We start from the raw sequence: 8,995 nt of genomic DNA on the forward strand, positions 1-8,995 counted from the left end.
GGGGGGGGGGGGCGCTGTACAGCAATTGTTGCATTCAACAGAAGCTGTCTTGTGTCTCGTGCGCAGGGCCTCTGTTGCCTGCCGTCCCTATCCACGAATCAGCACTGCCCACTTCCAACCCGCCGTTCCGCTGATGCCCCGCTTCCCACTGCGCGACACGTGTAACTGCAGAAAATCAGATAAATGCGTAACTTTCTATACCACCCGCTTCCACAATTTCTCTAACAAATGGTAAATTTTCTTCATCTTCTGCTCTGGAAACTACATTAACTCATATCACCCGTCAATGATTGCTCAACAGCGTGATGGAGCTTGTGTGTGTCTGACTTTTATCTCTCTCTCTCTCTCTCTCTCTGTCTCTCTGTCTCTCTCTCTCTTTTATCTCTCTCTGTCTCTCTCTCTCTTCATCTCTCTCTGTCTCTGACTGTCTCTGTCTCTGTCTCTGTCTCTCTTGTCTCTGTCTCTGTCTCTCTGTCTCACTTTCATCTCTCTGTCTCTCTGTCTCTGTCTCTGTCTCTCTTATTTTTTTTTTTTTGGAGGTCAAGGCTCATCAAGCTGCGTTTGGCCTAGACGCTGGGATTGAGATCTGGTGGTCGTGGGCTGGGGTGCGTTTGGCCTGTCGGCACGATGGCGGGTCGTTTGGTGACCATTATGCTGGCCCTTCTGGGCTGTGCCATGAGTCTCAAGGTGCAGTTGGAATTGGATAGCAATCTCCCTGCGGCGGTGGGACCTCGGGTTGCTGAGCTCGTGGCGCAGACGGGCGCTCAGCTCGTCACGAGCAACGCTGACGTGGTGTGGTCCTGTGGCAACACCAGCTACAGCCATTTGGTGTCCGCTGACATTGAGAAGCTCGGACCGGAGGGCTACACGGTCCGGGCCTTTTTGCATCAGTCACCGCAGCTCGTGGTGGCCGCTGGTCGCGCTCCCACACCTCTGCCATACGATCGCCATTACGCGCAGGTGGCGGGGCGCGGAGATGCGTACGCATGCTATGCAGCCCTGCAGATGGCCGGGTTTGCTTTTTTGCATCCCCTGACGCCAATCGTACCCGAAAGCTTGAACGTGTCGGCCATCGCCAACACGTCCTCTTCGCCGCGTTGGCCGCTACGCGGTTTCCACATCCACACGCAGCATCCATTGGAGCTCACAGACCTGCTCACGGGCTTTGATCTGACGGCAAATGGCACGGTCTTGGAAACCTGGGAGGCCATGCAACCTGACATGGCTCTTTTGGCAGAGTGGTGCTTGGCCAATCTGCAAAACCGGTATGGCAGTGGTATTTCACCCAACCCCAAGTCTGGCAGTTCTTTGTAAGAGCTTTGGGCTGAAGCGCTCACGCACTGACATTGGTGTGCGATAGAATCGAGTGGTTGCCGCTGTGGGCACGTGATTGGGGCAGTTTTGCGTTGGGCCCGATCCGGCAAGGTCGTCTTCTCAACCTGACAAAGGTTGTGCGTGGCTTTGGCCTGCACGCCGGCGCCGATGCTGCCATCGCTCTTCAGCAGCAGCACGCATTCGCCTTGGTCAACTCCACCAGCGACCTGTCGCTCGCTCCAGCCAGCATCGCCTCACGTATGCAGTGGTTAGCCGAGGCTGGGTTTGACTTTTTAAGCACAGAGAACGGCTTTAGCGAGTTTACGCACCCCGAATGCAGCCTGATGTTGGACTGGATCAACATCACGGCACAACAGGCCGCGGCGAACCAAATGACGGCCTATATCAAGGTTCATATTTCCTCGGGCCAAGTCTGCCCCAACTACACGGATCCCATGTCTGGGGGTCCAATCAACTTCAACTATTTGCCCATCTTTGCCGATGACCGCATGGGTGTCATGCCTCACACTGTACGTATCCACATGATATCGCGGCTCTGAAGGCCGGTCGCTCCCTTTCCCCGTTGTCGTTTTTCCTGCTTTGGCATCTGTCTCCGTAATTTTTTTTACAAGCCGAGTACGTTTCCAAGCCTCCATCTTACGCGTGGCCGGTCTGCTTTCATCATTTTGCCCATCGGCAGGTCCAGTATTACAATTACGAGGATCCTGCTAACACCTATGGCAACGTGAATTTTACCAGCATGTTTGACTTCCTCTTTTATGCCCTCGAGACAAACCGCTCGGTTGTATATCATCCCGAAACAGCTTATTGGATCAACTATGATTCGTCAGTACCCCTGTTCCTGCCCATCTATGCCTATGGGCGCGTCAGCGATCTGCGCTTCATCAAGGCACACGAGCAACGCGTCAACAAGACCATGGCGGGTCAGATGGACTTTGATTCTGGCTGGGAGTGGGGCTACTGGCTGCAAGACGTTATAACCGCCCGCAGTGCCTGGGATGTTTGTGGGCCAGGTCAGTTTTCTTTTTTCCTCGCCACCGCCCTTGTGCAAGTTGTTTCTTGGGCCGGGAGGGGTTTGAGTCTCCGAGCACTGGCCGTCGTGCAGCGCGCACTGACATTGTGCTGTATATCGTGGCTGCTCAACCTGTAGCGGACGGCTGTGCGTCAGACCAAGATGCATTGGCCAAGGCGTTGACACCTGTCGTGCAGCCCTTTGGGTCAGCAGCCGAAGACCTGCGCCAACTTCTTCTGCGCTTCATCAAGGACCAACGAGAGCTCCTCATTTTCGGCAACTACAGCGGTGCAGTGTTGCCCACGGACGACACCGGTTATGTCAAGCTGAACGGACAAGTGAGTCCTGACGGGGCTTCCCCAACACCTCGGGTGTTTATGAAACTCATCCGGGACTGAGCTCATCTTGACGTATCTCGTTCTGTGCTGGGTAGGCGTACATGCAAGGCTGGGATCCTTACTCTGAGATTCCGGCCATCGTTGACCCCATTGACAGCGTGCAGCCCGTTAAACTAGGTTTTGATGCCATTTGGATGGGAGAGGAGCCAGACTACTGGACCAAAGTGTGTCGATAGATAAAACTCGAGCTTGAGCTTCGCGGGTTGATTGGGAAGAGTACGTAGCCGAGCTGACTGCTTGCTGTGATTGTCGGGATCAACCAAAGGTTCGCCCGCTCTTGGCGGCCATGAACAGTACGTTTGGTGCCTACGTGGCCCAGTTTGAGGCCTTGAACAAGACGACCCCCAAAGCTCTTCAGCCCTACCTGGCCGAGATGGTGAGACAGCACGACGAGACAGCACGACTCGCGTCTGCATTGGTGCTGGCGGCGCGTTCCCTCTTGTTTGGTCTCACGAGCCTTCGTTGCCGTGCCGAATGGTCTATAGATTGATGGCGTTGAAATGCTGTGGCTCCGCGCCCGCCTGCTATATGCCTTGTATGATTATGCGGGTACTGCCATCGAGAACCACGGACAGTCTGAGCATTGGCGTCAGGTATTTTTTTTTTTGTTGTCTGATTTGTCACCGGTCAATCAGTGACCTCAATGCCTGGCGATAGTGCTAATTGGTTCTGCGGTGGTGACGAGGGCGTCAATGCGTGCTTGTTGTTATGCTATTGTCATTGTCATGCTGATGCTAAATGCTTGTTTCGTGGTCATAGGGGCGTGTTGAAGATGCACAGAGCGTTCTGAAGCAGGCAACAACGATTGTGGCGCGGCGAGAGGCCGCTTATCGTGTACCTTTGCACCGGGTGGCGGGTTGGCGAGCCGGCCCCACGTCGTATCGCTTCAACTATCTCTGGGCCGTGCACTCGCTCTATTTTTGGTGGTACGTCCAAGCCCAGCCGTGCTTGAGTGACCTGATGAACATCCACGAGTTAGTGTGGCTAGCATTCATACGTTGGTAATGCATGTTTGCAGGCGTGACTATGCAAAGGCCACCATGCAAGTGCCCGAGGCTTTGAGCCCATGCTTTCGCAATCTCCAGGATCCCGTTGATGTCATGATTGGTGAAGGGCCGTTGCGCAACATCACGCGTGAAGTGTACGATTGGCTCGAAGCGCACGCCCATGATCTTGACTACATCACCGACTGCCTTGATCCCCCGAAGGACGAGCCACACTACGGTTTCTAAGACTCAACTGACCGTCTTCAAATCTGTTTGCTGGGCAAGAGTGGCGCCAGCTACGGCAATCCTCGCCGCCCCCTCCTCTCCTCTGTCTCGTCCTTTCTTTGCAATGGCGTGTGTTTACTACTGTCGTACCATCAACATTCTCGTGCTTGACATGTTAGGACTGGTATCGGTTAAAACTCCAATTCAGTGTGTCGAGATCATTCTGCTTCATGTTCGGCTTGGCCGATGCGTGCGCGGGGGCTCTCTAATTGGCGGTAGATTTGTCCGCGCCATTGTCTGAGGCGCGTTGCACGAGCGGCAGATACCAGTCTTCGGTAAATCCAGCTTGGGCACGTCCCGCATCGTTGAAGGGTGGCTTGAGCACGCCGTGAAAGTACTTGAGCACGGTGCGGTGGAAGACGGAAATGCGATCACTTTCCTCCTCGAGGTCACCCGTTTGTTGCCTGTGCAACAATATGGAGTGCAAATGATACGGGTTGGTAAGCCCGATGGGCAATGAGGTGAGGGACTGGAAGGTAGCGGTGAAGTCAAGGTGGGAAACGAACCGAAACCAGCGCATGCCAGCGGCAACGTGGGTAATTTCTTCCTCATAGATGGTCTGCAGCATGTTGGCACTTTCAGTGTCGCCATTGCGTCGGAACTTCTCAATGGTGTTGGGGGTGACATCCAAGCCTAGGTGGGATGTATTTCCAAAGTGGAAAACAGCAGCTTGAGGCCGGTCGTGACAGCACCACGTCTGGCGCCTCGTCGATACATCGGTTCGAGCAAACTACGCGTACCACGAGCTTCATGTACCATGTGTACAATGGCCAAGCGCGCCAGTAGAGAGTTGGATGTTTCTTCAGCGCTCTGCCATAGGCCTTGATGGCACGAGCGAGTCACGGGTAGACGGGGTGAGGGCGGGGCCGGGGTGGGCTCCGGAATCACACACGAGGCGTGCGCAAGGGCAGGCTGCTACCAAGCGTCGTGACGCACCGTTGTGGACAGGAAGAGCACCAAAATAGGAGCCCAGGTCTTTGAGGCGGGCTGCAAGCATGTTGAAATGGCGACATTCATCCTCGGCCACGGTCACGCTGCGCAGTTCCCCAGGTTGAGGTGAGTTGTAAGGCCTGGGTCAGAACAGCTCACATGCCGCCTCAAAGTAAACCGGCGTTGAGCCCTAGAGATTCACTCACAAATCGGAGTAAAAGTCGCGAGGCAAGGTGGCCGGCAGGCTTTCCACGATGGCATGGCTGCCAAAGCGAGCAATAATGTCCCATGCTAGATTGACGGCGTGCTACATGGGTCATGTTCCGATACCCACGCCCAGAGGCGGCAAAAGGCCAACGTGAGAAGAGGTTGTACACCCAGAGGGGAAGAGGGGGAGAAAGAAAGAAGAGACTGGCCCGCTCTGCGATGCTTGCATCTGGATGCAGATGCTGGTGCAGGGTTGAACAGCATATGGAGACAGACCAGTTCGATGGCGGCCAGCGAATGCAAAATCGCAATCCGACTCTGTAAGGAGCCGCCCTTGCCCAATTTCATGCGATGTGGTTCCACAATCTCCAAGGCAGCATCCTGGGGCGGTTGGTCAGGCAGAGCCAGCTTGGGCGTTACTCGCTCAAACTCAAGCTCACCCGCGCGCCTACAGATCCATGCGCGTGTGCATGCGTGAGTTGGGCGGGATGAATAAAAAAGGTTATTGAGCACGGGTGAAAGGGTCAACGGATACACTGGACAGCGCAAGGCCACCTTTGAAGTACCACCAATGAACAGCACGAGTCGAGGTGGAGGGTCATCTCCATCAGCTGCACACATACCAGCGCGAAATGGCTTCAGTTGTGAGCTGCACCTTCCGAGCTGGGTCGGCGGTTTGCAGGATCTGCGTTCAACCACCAAGGTGAGGGCCAGAACGGCAAGCGGGAGCCATCACTCCGGCGCGGTTGATTTTTGTGTACCAGCGCTGCTACGACAGCTCCTACCAGACGTGCAGCATCGACAATGTTGTTCGGCAGCTCCGTCGTCGACAACGCCGGCGCCAGATCGGCGGAGCTCGTGGCCGCCATGGTCCCAGTGCACGAAATGTGTGAGCATATCCATTTAAGTCACATGAAACACAACACATGTTGACGACACCGAAGCGCTCCAAAACAATTCCGCACACGCAACACAAGAGAGAGAGAGAGAGAGAGAGAGAGAGAGAGAGAAAGAGAGAAGAGAGGAGACGACACACACACACACACACGTAACGAGTGCGAGGGAGAGAGAGAGAGAGAGAGAGAGAGAGAGAGAGAAACAGAGAGAGAGAGAGCGCTGTTTCATTTTTATTCTTTTGGCTTGGCCGGATCTGATCTGGTCTTGTGAGTGACGACGACTGTTTCAAAAGGACCTTTGCTGAGCGTGATTTGAGAGCAGGCGCTGCGTGAGAGGCTCAGGGCGGCCAAGCTCGAGATAGCGACGAGTGTGCGTCTGTGCAAGGGTCATACGTTTGGAGCGTTGTGACAACGGTCGCCATGAACCGCCTCTTCGGCTCCAAGAAGCCCAAGGAGCCAGCTCCTAGCCTGACTGACATGGTCGCCTCGGTACGTGTGCGCACAATTTGTCGTGCAGGTCCGCGACCGCTGCAAAGGCGCATCGCGCAGATGGTCACTGCTTATGCTTTTCGTTGACTGACAGGCCGATTCACGCGCCGAGAGTATTGAGAAGAAGATTGCCAAGCTTGACATTGAGCTCAATAAGTACAAGAAGCAGATTCAACAGCTCAAGGGCAAGCCCGGGGAGGTACGAGCTCCACCATCGACAGACTTCTGTCAACTGTTCCACCTGTTATCCTCCTGGTCATTGATCCTCCCCTCCGCTTTTTTCCTTGTTGATTGTACTCTGGATAGAAAATGGTCCGCCAGCGTGCGATGCGTGTGCTCAAGCAGAAACGCACGTATGTCAAGGGCGCATCAAGGCTGTCAAGAACATGCGCGTGTACAAGCTTTGCTCAATTCCTTTTTTTTTCTTTACTTTTCCTTGTTTTTTTTTTTCGGTGGCATGAGTGTAGGTATGAGAATCAGCTCGGTCAGGTTCAGCAACAGTCCTTCAACATGGAGCAGCAAAATTTTGCCATTCAGTCGCTGCAGGACACCCAACACACGGTTTGAGGCGCCCCTCTGGTTCAAAAACAAACAGCCAAACACACTCAATGTCCCTGTCCATACGCCAATCTTTCTACATGTTCGCGTGTCTTGACCATCATTTCTGCCTCTTGTCTCTCTCCCCCCAGGTGGCCGCGATGAAGGAAGGAGCCAAGGCCATGAAGACCCAGTTCAAGAAGCTTAACGTCAGCCAAATCGAGGTGAGTCGTGCTGTGCTGATCATTCTTGCTGCACGAACCAACAACCACCGATCTTCCGACGACCGCTGGCGTGCTTGTCATGGCCCCACACCACGGTGCCGTCTTGTCTCATGTTCGGCTCGCCCAAATGGTTGGATCGTTGCAGGACATTCAAGACGAGCTTGAAGACCTGATGGAGGACCAAAACGAGATTCAGGAGATTCTTGCTCGCAGTTACGGCATGGACGATATTGATGAGGGTGACTTGGATGCTGGTTGGTTGCGTTTTTGGATCTCGCTTGATATTTGGCTGTGTCGGCATGTATGCCCTTGGCTCATGCGTTTGTATGTTTGTGTTTCTGTCGGGTCATGTCCAGAGCTGGACATGTTGGGTGAGCTGGATGATTTGGATTTGGGCGAGGACTTTTCCCTGGACGACATGGCCTCGGTCCCCACTGCCACGCCCAGTACGTTTTCCCACCAGTCTTGGAAGAGCTGGGTGCCCCAGCTGACAAGAAGGCGTATATTGTGTGGCTTTGCCGTCGCGATGCTTGCCAATCTGGTGCCTCACGCGTTGTTTTTTTTGTGTTCTGGTCGTGTAGATGCCAACCCCGCGAACGGTCAGGCAGATGCCGTGGGCGTGGACGAATTTGGCTTGCCTTTGATTCCAAACTAGATGCCAGGCTTCGCAATCGTCTGGCTTCTTTACAAGGCTACCGAGTCTGGGGTTGCTCTTGTCTCTTTGTTGCTTCCTTGTCCCCTGATCCGTGATCAAAGCATTTGTTTTTGGGTGTGTAGTGAATCTTCCGTCTTTGGGTTTGTGTTGACTACCTCGAGATGCCGTACGCCTCGTGTGACAGCATTGGACGTTTGATTGAACATAAATTTGACATGAGGAACATTGTTAGGGGACACCCGGGATAACCCATTTCAAGGCCGACCAGCGGCAAGGGACCGGTAAAACAACACCACCGCCAACGGCGACGATGACGATGAAGCATCTGAGATGGAGAGCCAAGGCCCTGAAAAAACATTGGCGAAAAGAAGAAAGAAAGAAAAGAAATTGTGCCTCTGCTGTTTCATTGCAGGCTGGATCCTATCAATCAAACCTTTTGCGGCCGCTTAGCCCAAAAGGTCAAAGTCATCAAGCTAGTATTGAACGTGTGCAGCAAGCATGTGTTGCGATGAGTGCGCGTGTTCGGCAATCAGGTCGGCAGGCAGGGAGGGTGCAAAGCACAAGTTAAATACAGACCTTATCGTTGTACTTTTGCACATGACGACGCATCTTGCTGGCATCGACCCAGGTGACAAAGTCTTCCATGCGTCGTGTAACCAAGAAAGCTGGATCAGTAACGGTCTGCGGGCCAACGCGAATGTGACCCTGCTCCACCAATTTGACAGCTTGCTTCACTGTTTCGGCCAATTTCAAGCGAACCTGGATGCATTGTACAAGGCCCACAGCAAGGACTGGTCATATCAGGAAGAGGCACTGAGAAGAGCCCAATGGTCCAAGGGGCCAGGCATCTTACCGCAACGACTGGGAGGCGGCGCCGACAAATGGAGGAGACAGTGACACGCTGGCAAGCCGCCAAACTTTTAGTTGAATGGATGATGCCCATTTGATACCTTTTTAGTCGACATTAATGTTTGCGGATGAGTCAAGCACGCGCAGGCATCTCAAGCGCATTGTTTGGCGATCAAAGAGAGAGAGAGAGAG

At 54.0% G+C, this 8,995-nt stretch overlaps 4 protein-coding genes across 4 annotated transcripts in view; 2 read left to right on the forward strand and 2 right to left on the reverse strand.

Moving 5' to 3' along the window:
* Positions 1 to 627: 627 nt before the first annotated feature.
* On the forward strand, positions 628 to 2,921 carry MONBRDRAFT_24286 (uncharacterized protein; the record flags this gene model as incomplete). Its single annotated transcript, XM_001744470.1, has 5 exons — positions 628 to 1,310; positions 1,361 to 1,844; positions 2,015 to 2,348; positions 2,486 to 2,685; positions 2,781 to 2,921. The coding sequence occupies 5 exons, from the start codon at positions 628 to 630 to the stop codon at positions 2,919 to 2,921; spliced, it is 1,842 nt and encodes a 613-aa protein (XP_001744522.1).
* A 1,300-nt stretch (positions 2,922 to 4,221) lies between these two features.
* On the reverse strand, positions 4,222 to 5,844 carry MONBRDRAFT_16153 (uncharacterized protein; the record flags this gene model as incomplete). The annotated part of the gene is made up of 7 exons (XM_001744673.1): positions 4,222 to 4,420; positions 4,523 to 4,649; positions 4,757 to 4,837; positions 4,953 to 5,050; positions 5,153 to 5,253; positions 5,430 to 5,582; positions 5,773 to 5,844. Coding segments are annotated over 7 exons (831 nt in total), but the record flags the coding sequence as incomplete, so codon positions are not given.
* A 625-nt stretch (positions 5,845 to 6,469) lies between these two features.
* MONBRDRAFT_24288 (uncharacterized protein) lies at positions 6,470 to 7,954 on the forward strand (the record flags this gene model as incomplete). Its single annotated transcript, XM_001744471.1, has 8 exons — positions 6,470 to 6,538; positions 6,633 to 6,737; positions 6,845 to 6,891; positions 7,006 to 7,099; positions 7,228 to 7,299; positions 7,445 to 7,553; positions 7,656 to 7,745; positions 7,881 to 7,954. The coding sequence occupies 8 exons, from the start codon at positions 6,470 to 6,472 to the stop codon at positions 7,952 to 7,954; spliced, it is 660 nt and encodes a 219-aa protein (XP_001744523.1).
* Positions 7,955 to 8,518: 564 nt separating this feature from the next.
* The window catches only part of MONBRDRAFT_21360 (uncharacterized protein), a gene marked incomplete at both ends in the record, with an annotated part of 3,034 nt that continues 2,557 nt past the window's right edge, over positions 8,519 to 8,995 (reverse strand). Inside the window, 2 exons of the mRNA XM_001744674.1 lie at positions 8,519 to 8,713; positions 8,808 to 8,904. Coding sequence (XP_001744726.1) covers positions 8,519 to 8,713; positions 8,808 to 8,904 — 292 coding nt within the window. The remainder of the gene's footprint in view (positions 8,714 to 8,807; positions 8,905 to 8,995) is intronic.

This window comes from Monosiga brevicollis, genomic scaffold (assembly GCF_000002865.3).
Source record: "Monosiga brevicollis MX1 MONBRscaffold_6 genomic scaffold, whole genome shotgun sequence".
Lineage (NCBI taxonomy): Eukaryota > Choanoflagellata > Craspedida > Salpingoecidae > Monosiga > Monosiga brevicollis.